Source organism: Amphiura filiformis, chromosome 11 (genome assembly GCF_039555335.1).
Source record: "Amphiura filiformis chromosome 11, Afil_fr2py, whole genome shotgun sequence".
Taxonomy (NCBI): Eukaryota; Metazoa; Echinodermata; class Ophiuroidea; order Amphilepidida; family Amphiuridae; genus Amphiura; species Amphiura filiformis.
Genome location: NC_092638.1, coordinates 64,202,552 through 64,216,671, shown reverse-complemented (window position 1 = coordinate 64,216,671; position 14,120 = coordinate 64,202,552). Strand labels below are relative to the sequence as shown.

General features: G+C 38.1%; 1 protein-coding gene across 1 annotated transcript in view; it reads left to right on the top strand.

Annotated features, from left to right (window-relative positions):
• Window positions 1–14,120, top strand: part of LOC140163854 (stalled ribosome sensor GCN1-like) — a 67,595-nt gene that overhangs the window by 41,217 nt on the left and 12,258 nt on the right. Inside the window, 5 exon segments of the mRNA XM_072187168.1 lie at window positions 1,608–1,767; window positions 2,957–3,066; window positions 12,275–12,388; window positions 13,131–13,275; window positions 13,778–13,863. Of these exon segments, the coding sequence (XP_072043269.1) occupies window positions 1,608–1,767; window positions 2,957–3,066; window positions 12,275–12,388; window positions 13,131–13,275; window positions 13,778–13,863 (615 nt within the window).

Below are 14,120 nucleotides of genomic sequence, written 5' to 3'. Positions count from 1 at the left end.
TATTTTCCAATATAAATTTATCATTAATTGTCATTAATTAGTTGTTAGTTCATTAATAACAAGCATTAAAGCAGCATCGACGGTTGATCCAAAGATCAAACAACTTTGGTTCTGGTGCTTTATACATAAGTGTAAATTTCAGTAAAAATTTCAGTAGTAAAATTAGTTGCTCCGATTAATATATAAATCTGCTCAAGAACAATTAATTGAATCCACTAATTTCATCATTTCCCAGATGAATGAAAAGCCACACAATTTGTTGCAGTAGTACTTTGAAAATACAAAGATAGAGATTTCTATAAGATAAAGATATTTAAATTAGTTAAATATATCATGTTGCATTGAATATAAAATATGTAGCGGGCATTATGCATTGCATTTGGCTAGTTCTAAATGTGGAGTTTATGTTTGATGACCCATGCACTGTATGTTGTCTTTTTCAATGCTATAGGAATTAGAGTACTGTCAGACGGTGGTGTTATCCGTGACAGATGAGCAAGGGCTGTATACTATAATGGACGAGCTATTACCCGCTACTCGTAATAATCACCCCGGCATGAGACGGGCTGCCGTTACCTTCCTCTTACTGTATATGTTGTCTTTTTCAATGTTATAGGAACTAGAGTACTGTCAGACGGTGGTGTTATCCGTGACAGATGAGCAAGGGCTGTATACTATAATGGACGAGCTATTACCCGCTACTCGTAATAATCACCCCGGCATGAGACGGGCTGCCGTTACCTTCCTCTTACTGTATATGTTGTCTTTTTCAATGTTATAGGAACTAGAGTACTGTCAGACGGTGGTGTTATCCGTGACAGATGAGCAAGGGCTGTATACTATAATGGACGAGCTATTACCCGCTACTCGTAATAATCACCCCGGCATGAGACGGGCTGCCGTTACCTTCCTCTTACTGTATATGTTGTCTTTTTCAATGTTATAGGAACTAGAGTACTGTCAGACGGTGGTGTTATCCGTGACAGATGAGCAAGGGCTGTATACTATAATGGACGAGCTATTACCCGCTACTCGTAATAATCACCCCGGCATGAGACGGGCTGCCGTTACCTTCCTCTTACTGTATATGTTGTCTTTTTCAATGTTATAGGAACTAGAGTACTGTCAGACGGTGGTGTTATCCGTGACAGATGAGCAAGGGCTGTATACTATAATGGACGAGCTATTACCCGCTACTCAGTAATAATCACCCGGCATGAGACGGGCTGCCGTTACCTTCCTTTTTACTGTATATGTTGTCTTTTTCAATGTTATAGGAACTAGAGTACTGTCAGACGGTGGTGTTATCCGTGACAGATGAGCAAGGGCTGTATACTATAATGGATTTGTGCTATTACCCGCTACTCGTAATAATCACCCGACATGAGACGGGCTGCCGTTACCTTCCTCTTACTGTATATGTTGTCTTTTTCAATGTTATAGGAACTAGAGTACTGTCAGACGGTGGTGTTATCCGTGACAGATGAGCAAGGGCTGTATACTATAATGGACGAGCTATTACCCGCTACTCGTAATAATCACCCCGGCATGAGACGGGCTGCCGTTACCTTCCTCTTACTGTATATGTTGTCTTTTCAATGTTATAGGAACTAGAGTACTGTCAGACGGTGGTGTTATCCGTGACAGATGAGCAAGGGCTGTATACTATAATGGACGAGCTATTACCCGCTACTCGTAATAATCACCCCGGCATGAGACGGGCTGCTGTTACCTTCCTCTTTGTCTACTGTAGTCAGACTAAGACAGGTAAGGTTGGGTCATTCAAATATTATTTTCACAATCATGGAAAACCTGGAAATTTCATGAAAAATATGGCTTGTTAGTGATACACTTAGTCGCAGGGCAGGAAAAACTGTGAAAATTTACATAACAGGTGTTTCCTGCTCAGCATCAACTTGAAAAACCAATAGCAGACTCTACTTTCTTTGGAAGGCAAATGGGCAATAAAGTCTGCTTGAATATAGAAGATAGAAAGTAATGTTATTACTGTCTGTGAAAATTTTGTTATAAAAGTATTAAAAATCACTGCATTTTTTCTTGGGTTGAAAACTGCGTATTGTAGCGCGAGAAATTGTACCAAATGCACTTGTACTGAGATATAGATGCGTCTAATGCACTCCCCCAGGTAATTATGCATTAGATCAGGCCCCTGACAGTAAATTTCGCTGATCCCTCATGATCCCAGCTTGATTTAACCAGCGATTCCCGCTGTTGTTTCGGTTCCACGCCAGCACCCCCGGTACGCGCATGGAGGCCGCCATCGACGGTCGCCAGCACCCCCTAACGCGCCAAGCACCCCCTAATGCGCCAAGCACCCCCTAACGCGCCAAGCACCATGACTACGCGTAACAGTACGCGTTCCCGACTGTTAATCATCGGGGGTCAATCACCTCGAGCTTGACAACGATATCTGAATAGACTGTTGCAAAGTCTTACGTGTAGGGTGTGTAAATTTAGGGTAATTGTCATGATTGAAAGAGTATTTTGTTTTTTTCTTGGCCGGGATTGCGAGATTGTTGGTTGATTTGATGTATCAATAAATTATGGGCTAAAAATATCATTAAAATATCAACAACATTTGTAAAAAATACTTTATAGCCGGGCTTGAAAAAGTCTAAGCGTGAATGCAGCAAGAGATGATTTTACGAGAAATTTTCTTGCTTGAACGCGGAGCACGGATGCGATACAGCGGGTAGAAATCGCGGTGGTGTTCCAGGATATGCAATGGCAGGGTAATGGTGGCTTACACACATTGTATAAGTATTTGACTAGGAGTCATATCCAGATATACCTTATTCATGATTAGATGCATCAACATCTCAGTACGGATGCATTATTTTGTACCACATCTTAACCAGGAAGAAAACTGATAATAAATATCTTACCAATAGTTCAATGAATATTTATTTATGCACATTTTACGATTCTTTCACAGATTATTCCCAGTTTGTGCCTCAGTTATTACGTTCCCTGATTGCATTATTTGCTGATGATGATGAAACCGTTGTGAATGTAGCCTGGGATGCACTCAATGCTGTAACTAAGGTATGTGTGTTCCCCAAGGTTACATATTGGGACCAATAAGGATTACTGTCTTTGACATCATGCAGTAATGCATTACTGATTATGAGTGTTAGGTATTGTGCTGACAATGATGAAACTGTTGTGAATGTAGCCTGGGATGCACTCAATGCTGTAACTAAGGTATGTGTGTTCCCCAAGGTTACATATTGAGACCAATAAGGATTACTGTCTATGACATCATGCAGTAATGCATTACTGATTATGAGTGTTAGGTATTGTGCTGACAATGATGAAACTGTTGTGAATGTAGCCTGGGATGCACTCAATGCTGTAACTAAGGTATGTGTGTTCCACAAGGTTACATTGTGGGACCAGTAATGATTACTGTCTTTGACATCATGCAGTAATGCATTACTGATAGCTATTCATACACTCTTAGATAGCGAGAACCAATCGGAGCAAACGTTAGAAAAATGCCAGGACTGCATTAATTTTGTATAATGCACAGGTGCGATTTCACGTAGTGCTTTCGGACGTATTCATTTTTCTTATGAGTTAATACATTTATATTTCTCTCATTTTCTAATATGTTATAAAATATAAAATTCATGGATTTTCACAAATTTTGAGAATCCATGGATTGTTGTAAAATTTTTGGGGTTCAACCAGGTGCATGATAAATAAGGTGTTTTTAAATTCTGTTGAAAACTTGTTTATTTGCCATCATCTCATGCCATCTCTGACCAAAAATCCCTCAAAAGCAACACAAAACCACTAGTACATGAGTAATTTTTGATGTAATTAGGAGTATATTTTACCATGCTGTGATATAGTGTTGTTCTTAATGCCATACTGTGTATTTTTGATGTATTTTTTATTTTCTTTGTACAGCGCATTGATCCATGGGAAATGCGCTTTATAAGTTCTTTGAAATAATACTAATAATAATAATTCTGCGAAGTAAGCAAGAAAATCATGCATGACAATGTTGACGATTTACCACATACAGCAATATATGCATTAAATCCCACACATGTGTCATACTGTGTTTTTTTTCCACAGCACCCATTATTAGCCATAAAATTGGACAAAACCATTACAAAAATGAAGAATAACCATTTCAATAATTATCATTCACTTTTCATTCTTTTATATAGCATATTTGCAATGATATCGTTATGAACACTGCAGAGTGCCGAATACGCAAAATTGTTGTTCTGAGTAAACGGTGTTTGAAAATCTTGGTACCATTCCATTGGACCTTCTAAAAATTTAGAACATTCGTGAGCACTCATTTGAAATGTATATTATAGAAGTGAATGTACACAAATTATTGGCAATACTTGCATGTTCTGAAATAATCGATATATCCCTCAAAACGCATTTTAACAGCTATTCGGCTTTATGCTGTATCCAAAATGTCTCTACCACTTCGCAGAGAGAGGTCGAATACGCATTCAACTACGTGTAAACCAAAGCACTCATTTTTGATTTGGGGCATTTGTGCATAAATTACTGGTCGTCCTAAGGCTATGTAGACTTAACTTGCTATATAAGTTATAAATAGTCATCCCTGTAATATTTAGCAAAAACTCGAGGATTTTAAAGCAAAAATAACAATATTGGCCTATATTTTGGATTTTTCCAATTTCACGGTATGCCAGCACTCACATTATTAAACCACAGCAATATCATGTGGGGAATGTTTGTACTTATGGATAGAAGATACCTACAGCTATACGTTGGTATCAAATATATTAGTATAGGACATGTAATATAGAAAATTCAGGGTTTCCCGCTGTACAATACTATAGATCAACATGATTTGTACAGCTAAGTATACGATTCGTCTCTCTGCCGAATTCATTTATCGCACTTAGGGGCGATTCGTCCAAATTAAAATTTCAATAACTACGTCGGTGAGTAAGATTTAACATTAATTTTTGGTGGAAATAAAAAATAACCTAAAACATATTCATAAGCATACAAAAACTCAATTTTATTTGCTCAAAATTCTCGATTCGTCACTCTGCTGAATTCATAGCGATATTATAGTAAAAGCAAGTTGTTCGGGTACATCCAGATACTGTGGTAGCACATGGGGAATACCCGGAAATCACAACCTGTATATATCCGTGAATGTGATTGGTTTAAATTCTTGTGACAGAGTAATCATCGACTCTGATATAAAAATAATTTCACATTGTGAAAATAATATCGCCAGTGTTTGAACACAATCAGCTGTTCATGTCTTTGAACAAGTTCATTTGGATTGTTGGATTCAACTGTTATAATGAAAGACAAAGATAAAGACAATTTATCGCGTCTGACGTCACCTATCAATCAAACTCGAGCACGGTTTGTTTACAAGTGTCGTGATGATGACTTGCCGAACGCGGATTTATAACCGGGCGCCTTATTGTTAATTTTGCACCTTTCGACATGCAAACCATCTCAAAAGTTAGGTCTTTATTGTAGGAAACTTTCTTTGGTGAATGCACCATGTTCACAATGCCTAGAAAAGCTGCTTTTTGCCTTGTAAAAGTACGAACTTTTTCGCCATTTGCTGCTATTCCTTTTCTCCGATCAGCACCAGATAGATCGGTCTTCCTTTTACGCGCTGATTAACCTGTGTAAACCAATCACGGATCGTAATTGACAGTGACATCAGACGCGATAAATTGTTTTTATCTCTGTCTTTAATTATAACATGATTCTTTTTATACAAATCCAATATAAATGAAGGTGTTAAACTCACATTTTCAGGTGTGTTTATGTACATCAAAATATTACTGTCAACTATGTGTAATCAAATCGAAAACTTAACATTACAAAGTCTATTAGCCCTAACGCCCCAGTTGCTTTTTGACGATGGGTATGGAAAGAAGGAGGAAAGAAAGAAGAAGAAGAGAAAACTTTTTTTCTCGGGTGCGGTTTTGAACCCCGACCCTTCGGGTGCCACGCCTGTAAACTGGCCTACCTTGCCACGGGGGAGTAGCTTGCCCAGCCAAGCTTTCTGTTGCCTTATGTCTGTTTGCATGATGACGCAATAGCATCACGTGGGATACCTGCTTGTTTTTTGATGTTTGGTACCGTTAGGGTTAACCCTTACCCAACCAAGTGTCACTAAAGCTCACTATTGAAAACACTGCATGCATGCATCCCACGTAACTTGATGACGCAATTGGCGCAAAAGTCATAAATATCCAGCGTTAGCTCCGTGGCTAGAGGTCGGTGATCTTCTGTGTGGCATGTGAGGAGTCCCAGGTACAAATCCCGGGGGTACCAAGTGACTTCTTTCTTCACCTTCTCTCTTTTTTCGTTTCTTCTTTCCCTTCCGATAGCTAAAAAACCACGGGTAGGGTTAGAGTTAATCCAACATATCATTGTAACCTTGTGCTCAATTAAACAAAGGCATAGTTAGGATTATTTATTTTTCATGGTAAATAATGGTGATCCTAAGCTTATCTCTAATATTTTTAATGACTAGTCTTTGTTGACAATTAAGGTTCGTTCATACTACGCCGCAATTGCGTTGCGATGCGGTGCGATGCCGCATCGCATTGTACTGAAAATACTGCATTGCGATATCGCAATAAAGTTAAATACATTTTAACCTGGAAATCGACGAGTTGCGTTGAGTTGCGGCAAAAGTAATCGATATATCGGCATCGCAAAGCAACGCATCGCAAATGCGGTGGTAGTATGAACGGACCTTTAGGCTAAGTTTGTCAACAGTCAGGAAAATTGCTTTGTCGACCACATTGTCAACAACAGCTTTGTCGACAACAGCCCTACAGTATGTCATTTCCAACATATCTTTTACAAGTTTGTTAGTAAAGTCAGACAATTAATATTATTTTTATTATTAACATTCGGTAGCATTTCTTAATTTTTGTACTGTAACATGTTATTTACACAATTTGTTAATCAATTGCACTGGTGTGTCCAGGATCTTTTCCTGCGGGAGGGTGGGTGTGGTATGGGGCTAAGCCGCCCGCACCGATTTATGTGGGGGCTTAATGGCTAAAATCACCAAAAAACGGCTGATTTTACATTATTTTGACACGCCACTGAATTGTTTAAAATGGACTTCCTTTGATTGGCTCTCCATTTATGGTCACATATACATATAATGAACGATTATCTTGAAACCAATATGTACCATCTTTATTATCATGCACAGGCAAGTGATAGCCGTCACATGTTGCTATTACGTCTATACCACCAATCTTGAAAGGATGCCCACTAGAGTCTATAGTTTGTACAATTATAGCTTTTTCTTGTGGTTTACCTGGTATTGGTTCTTTACGAGCCGTACAAAGTTTTGGGTCAACGTTTGACAAATCATTGAATGGGCTCTCTGCTATTGGGTTACCATTAACTTTGACATGAATAGCTCCAAAGGAGGAGTAGTAATCAAACTCATATGTTCCATCATTATTATCTTGTACATCAAGAGGGAACTTGAGTTGTGAAGCATCTACATTTGCTCCTCCTGTAGTAATATGCTTACCATCGTAGGCAACAGTTTGCAAAGTGGCTTTATACATAACACCGATGTTTAGTCCTTCCACAACTCGCTTGTCCTTTTGCAATTGAATTGTACACTGAGAAGGATCGATCTCCCTTGGAATATAAAATGGACTTCCCTTCATAGGCTTTCCATTTATCCTCACATACAAGGAATCGCCAAATAATGATGAATAAGTAAGAGTGTATCTGCCATTTTTGTTGTCCTTAACTGGAAGTGAATTCCACAGCTGTGATGCAACAAAGCGTGCACCACCAGTAGTCATAAATTTTCCATTGGTATCTACGCTTTGAATAGTTGCTTTGTAGTAACCTGTAGTACCAAGATATTTCCCGAGCGTAATTTTGCTATATGTAGGATCAACTTGCAGAAGATCTGCTGGTGCTGTACAAAAGTAAATGCTTGCAAGAATGAGAAATGCTAGCATGGCACCGATAATCAGTTTCCAGTACCCTTTCCTCACATACCAAAATCGAGGTTCAAGATATAGGCTCCAAAAGCGAACCAAACAGGCCTGAAAAAGTTGTGTCAATGTGTTGTGCATCAGAGTGAAATTTATGTCTGTCTGAAGGGATTCTGTTTCAGGTAGCTGCATTTTTTCCAGCTCATTCAGTCGATTCATTATCTGCTTATGAGAGGATATCAGCTGTGTAGGAAGACTCATATCACATGCTTTGGTAGCAAACTCGCAAGCGCTAGTCATCTGGGTGGAAAGAGAGTCAATACATTCTATTTTCTTGTTCATGTTTTGCATTTCTGTATCGTAAATTTCTTGCAGTTCTGAGTGGGCTTCACTGCAACGAGCGTGCATCTTGTCATAGAGATTCTGTTCCGATGTTTGCAAATCTTTCTTCTTCTTGTTGAAGTTTTTTGTTAGCGATTCTTTCAGCGCTTCAACGACTGCTCGCTTTTTGATTAGTTCTTGATTTCTCTCTTGCGACCGTGCACACGATTGTTGAACAGTGTTGATGATATCAGAGGCAATGACTTTCAGCTCGGCTAGGTTATGCCAACGATGATCAACATGCCCGCAAATGTAACATATTGGAACCTTGCACTTTTCTTCAGAACAGAACATTGTCAACTCTTTCTCGGGATGTTTTTGGCAGTACACAGTTTGCATTTTAGGGTTGTACTTGTTTTCTCGAAGCTCCTCTATCGTTGACAATTTGTGGTCACGTAGAAGACGAAATTTCTGGTGACTTTGGATGCATACATGGCACAAGAAACACCCACAATTGTGGCAAAAGCTCACCGCTATAGTTCCTTCTTCATCACAATTTCCACAAGTAACTGAAGATTTGAAGGAATCTTTGTACGCCTTCAAGTTCTCTACGATAAAATTAGCTGGAAGATTATCTACCTTTCCGTCTGGTGCTTGTACTTCATTACGACATAGTGGACAGTCAAATATTGGTCTTTCCTTGGCGTGTTTGTCTAAACATGACTTACAGAAAGAGTGCAAACATGGTAAGAATTTTGCTTTGCGTTCACCACCATTATACAACTCAGCGCAGATAGAACAGGTTAAGAACTCTTCTTCAAAATCTTCCTGCCCTTTTGGAGGGGATGCTGTAGCAGCCATGTTGATTTTGTCGCTCAAAAGTTGTCAATCAATAGGCGTAAGCAAGAATTGCGAATTACGAGTTCTGTGGCTGACGTGGCAAATATAATTGTGAGGAGCTGATACAGTATGCCCTTTAGCAATGTATGCCCTTTAGTAGTGTTGACAGAAACCTTTGGTGTACCCCAATATTGCCCTCAAAAAGCTCCCAACTCCAACCTAACCTCACTGTATATGAATCACTACACTGGGGTAGAATTATTTTCTTTTGGTGGTGATGGTGGTAGTAGCAGCAGCGGTGTTGGTGGGCTGTTGTTGTTACTGCTGCTGCATAAATTCCACACTTAACGATTTTTAGACTCCTGTCAGATTTACAAAGTAGCCCAATTAAAACTAATGATAAACGATGGCAACAGTGCATGTCTCTAGGAGTGTACTTTGCTCCAATCAAGTACAATCAAATACAAAACTATCCTTCCAGTAGGTGCATACCAGGCATAATATCTAAAAATGTTATCAATATTTTTCTATATAAATAATGTTATCAAATTGCACTATGACCTTTATTAATTAATGGTACCTGGTAATACTTGTAGGCCTATATAATAGAGCTGTTATTCATCAGTGTTGTGATTATAGACAATAATATAAACTAAATACAACAAACTTGTATTAGGCCGGACAGAAATATTTCTGTGTTTCCAGTCACCGACCTTGTCCTTCTCAAACCCAAAAGATATGTTCCAGTGCTGGAACAAAATATTATTTTATTCTAATCCTCTAACCAACCGAACCTACAACATATGTGACCCCTCAGCACAACTGAGCCCGGATGTCGCCAGTGCCACTATTGAGATATGCTCCATTGAACTTAAGGGAAGAAGTGCACCAAAACTCATTTTTTTAAACTAAACATGCTAGGAACTTCATACTTGGTGTAAATGACACTTGAGACCAAAAAATCAGAAAAATGCAAAAAAAAATCTCATTTGCATATTTAATTGGCGGCCATCTTGGATTTTAGGTGTCGGGTTTCAAAATAGTAACGGAACGCAACCGTAGATGCTAGAGATGTAATTTTTTCTTTTAATGAAAGTTAAAAAGCAGCAAAATAAAAGTGTGGAAGTAGATTTTTTATAAAATGCTTCATTTTTCGAAAAAAAAGTCTGAAACATGATAAGGCCTAAAAATGCGATTTTTTGACCTACAAAAAAGTGACAGTGCGTCAAAACAAAAACAAAATTCAAAAATCCACTTCCACATATTTTTTACAAATAACAAAACACACATTCTGTGAAAATTTCATTCAAATCCGTCGTAAAATGGTCTCAAGTTACTCTCTAAAAAACATCTAGAAACACCTTTTTAATTTTGTATGCAAATTAGATGGCAATTTATTATATACAACATGTAAAAAAGCAGGCACTTGATTTATTACAATATGTTGTGAAGATAATATGATAAAAGCTTATTTGGTTTTTGAGGTACAGATTTTTGACTGTAAAATTGTTATATATCGCCACTTGAAAAACAATAAAATACATAATAAATATCACTGCTTGAAAAACAATAAAATACATTAATAATATATTTGATCGCGCAAGATGCTTCACTTCAAATTGCAGTTTCTTGGGAACCATAAGTGCGATTTTTGTCCAATAAAAAGTATGTGAAAGCAAAAAGTCTGCTCTTTTACCTGGAATGGCAATGAAATATGACTAAAAATAGGTGTTTTTGGTGCACTTCTTCCCTTAACAATAAACAATTTGGGAGCACGTGTGGCCGAGTAGATACGGCGCCCGACTCATAATGCATAGGTTGTGAGTTCGAGCCCCGCTCGTGCCAACGTGTTTGTCCTTGGGCAAGGCACTTAATCCTCATTGCCTACTGGGGATGGGGTTGGGTTGGATTGGATGTTTGTATAGTTGTTTGTTTCAATGTTGCAATATTGGCGCTGATTAAGCTGCTGCCTGCAAATTGCATTGTGTCTGTTTAGGTGTGTTTAATGTATAATTCTAGCAATTTGACTGTGGGTCACCATTAGAGTTTGAAATAAAACCTTCCTTCCTTCCTTTAATAGGAAACAAAAGGATTTATTGACTGTTATATTGATTTTTCACTACTATGTCAAGTACTATAGACATGATATACATCATTTTAAAGCTAATTTCAAGCAGAATATTTTTTGGTTGAATATCTCAAAAATGATGATTGGTGACTTCAGGGCTCAGTTGTGCTGAGGGGTCACATATGTGATGCGATCAAGCAAAATGCAGTTTTCAAGCTCACTACATGACCTATTTTGCAAGCTTTATTTTGCTGAAAACCCCATCATAATTAGACTTATGGTTCCAGAGTTATAACCATTTTAGTATTGCTTAGAACAATAAAATACAAAGGAAGTTGAATACTATTATTGGTTATATCACAAAATCAATATTCCCAACATCCGACTCACTTTGCTTGGTTGCATCACATAAATTCCTGTACTGGTAACCGAGACAAGAAGCAGTTGGTTCCTTCCCCCAGGGAAATTTCAAGTCTGGCTCAATTATTCACATGAAAAACAGGAACTGTGCCGGGGCTTGGAATCAGGGTTTGATTTACTTTGAAAAATGTGCGTAGCAATTTTTAGCGTAAACCTTATTCAGGTGATGTTCTTATAATATTAGCATATGTTAACATTGTAAAAATTGCTATACAAGCTGAAATTTGTGTAGCAGGTTGTCCAAAATGGGGAGCAGTTTGCTCCATGACACCAGTTAAATGGAACCCTGCTTGGAATCATATAGCCACACACCAATGCGCAGTATACTAAAATGCAGCAAACCTTTTACGAGCGCGACTACCGTGATGTTGCAAATTCGGCGCTAACAACGCGTACGACGCACAGTTCATTCATAAATTTCCACTCAGCAACAACATATCGCCTTAGCAGCCAATCAGAGACAAGTGCGTGCAACGCAGTATATACACGATGTATCCTTACAATACGCGCTCGTCAAAGGTTTTCTGCATTTTAGTATAGTATAACGCCTTATTGATTACTTCCAGCTATCACTATGCCACTGATAGTTTACTGTAACCTTACCTATCCATGTATGTAACTATAATTCTCTTTCTCATTACAGAAATTGACTGCAGCAGAGCAGCTAACACATATCTCCTCATTAAGACAAGCCATCCACTATGCCACTGATAGTTTACAAACAGAAGAACTACCAGGATTCTGCTTGCCCAAAAAGGTAAGGAAATAGAAAATACATTCTTTGGTCAACTTTTCGTTGAAAACTGAAATGAAATTTTAATAGTATGAGAAATACAGGGTGTCCCTGAAAGAACTGTATTGTCTGAAACTTAATTGTTTGGGTATTTTAACACCACAACTAAACATAATTAAATAACTGGCAGGGTTGAAGAAAAATCAGCTATCATATACTTTTTTGACAATTGACCACATAGTTCTTGAAATATAAGAATTTTACGAAACTCCCTCATTTTCAAACCTTCCCACGTATTCAAATATCAATTGATGATCTGTATTCGGAGTGCTAATCACTGCACATCATCGGTGCAAGAGGCGTCTATTGTCATTGATAGATATTTGACTCTGTAGAATGGACTGAAAATGAGGTAGTTTCATAAAAAAAAATTTATTTCAAAAATGGAGCGGTCAATTGTCAAAAATGGAGAGGTCGAAATGGAGAGGTCAAGTTTCCAGTATCCTTTCCTCACATGTCAGAAAGTATGTGATAGCTTATATATAAAAATTCAGTTCTTGATGATGATACAGTTCTTTCAGGGACACCCTGTATAAGAAGATGGATTCACCACAGTGGCATAGCCAGAACTTTTTCAGATAGGGGGGGGGGACAAAGGGGGCAGGGCAACATTTGAGGGGAGGGGATTTTAAGAAGGCTGGTCTTTGTTCATTGTAAGGTTGGTGGTTCTCTATGTTTACCTTTACTTTACTGTTTATTATTACAGGGCATCAGTCCAATCTTACCCATCTTCCGTGAAGGTATCTTAAATGGCGCCCCCGAGATGAAGGAGCAAGCGGCTGTAGGTCTAGGAGAGGTCATCAAACTCACGAGTACAGCGGCATTAAAATCACAAGTAGTTAATATTACAGGTGAGAACATGAACAATTAAGTGTGTCTACCTTAACCCTTCGAAGCTGCACCAGAGACTCTGAAATGTGCATTGACGTCACCGACTAAGAGTCGAGAAAAAGCAATATATAAACTTTCTTCAGCCTCATTCTTTCTCTCTATTCATTAAAAAACAAGCAACATTACATACAATGAAACGGGTAAAATAGTCAATTGATAAGAATGTATGCATACCTGTGTCCTTACTGGTTATAGTTTGTTGGTTTGTTTTTCTTTAAGCAATGCCCATACATTTTAGTTTCTTATCAGAGTAGAGTGATTGTACTGAAACGTGGGCAATTATTCTTAAGGATTTTCAAGTCCGAACCATGTTAATCTTGTACATTTATAAGGTTGATACACAGATGGAGCATAATTTCCTAAAGACAAAATGATACTGATGCATAATAGTGCTATTAGGATATGTTCCAGCATATTGTTCACAGTTAATTATGATTTTGTTTCTTTCATTTTGCTTTCCAGGTCCATTAATCCGAGTTTTAGGTGATAGGTATGCATGGAATGTGAAAGTGGCCATACTACAGACATTGGGTTTGCTATTAGCCAAAGTAAGTGTGTATGCATTGATACATTGAAGGATAACTATGTTATGCGTTATCTCCATCTTGATTGAATCAACCCCCAAACTACCTTATTCTATGAACTACTTACCCCCCCCCCCTTAACTCACACACAGGCCACAGTTAAATTATCAAATCAAATCAATCAAAACAAATCATCTTTATATTTCCATATCACAACATGCATATAAAAGTGAGTTGATGGATGTGAGGAAGAGGTCGGGGAAGAACCCACTCCCTGAGAC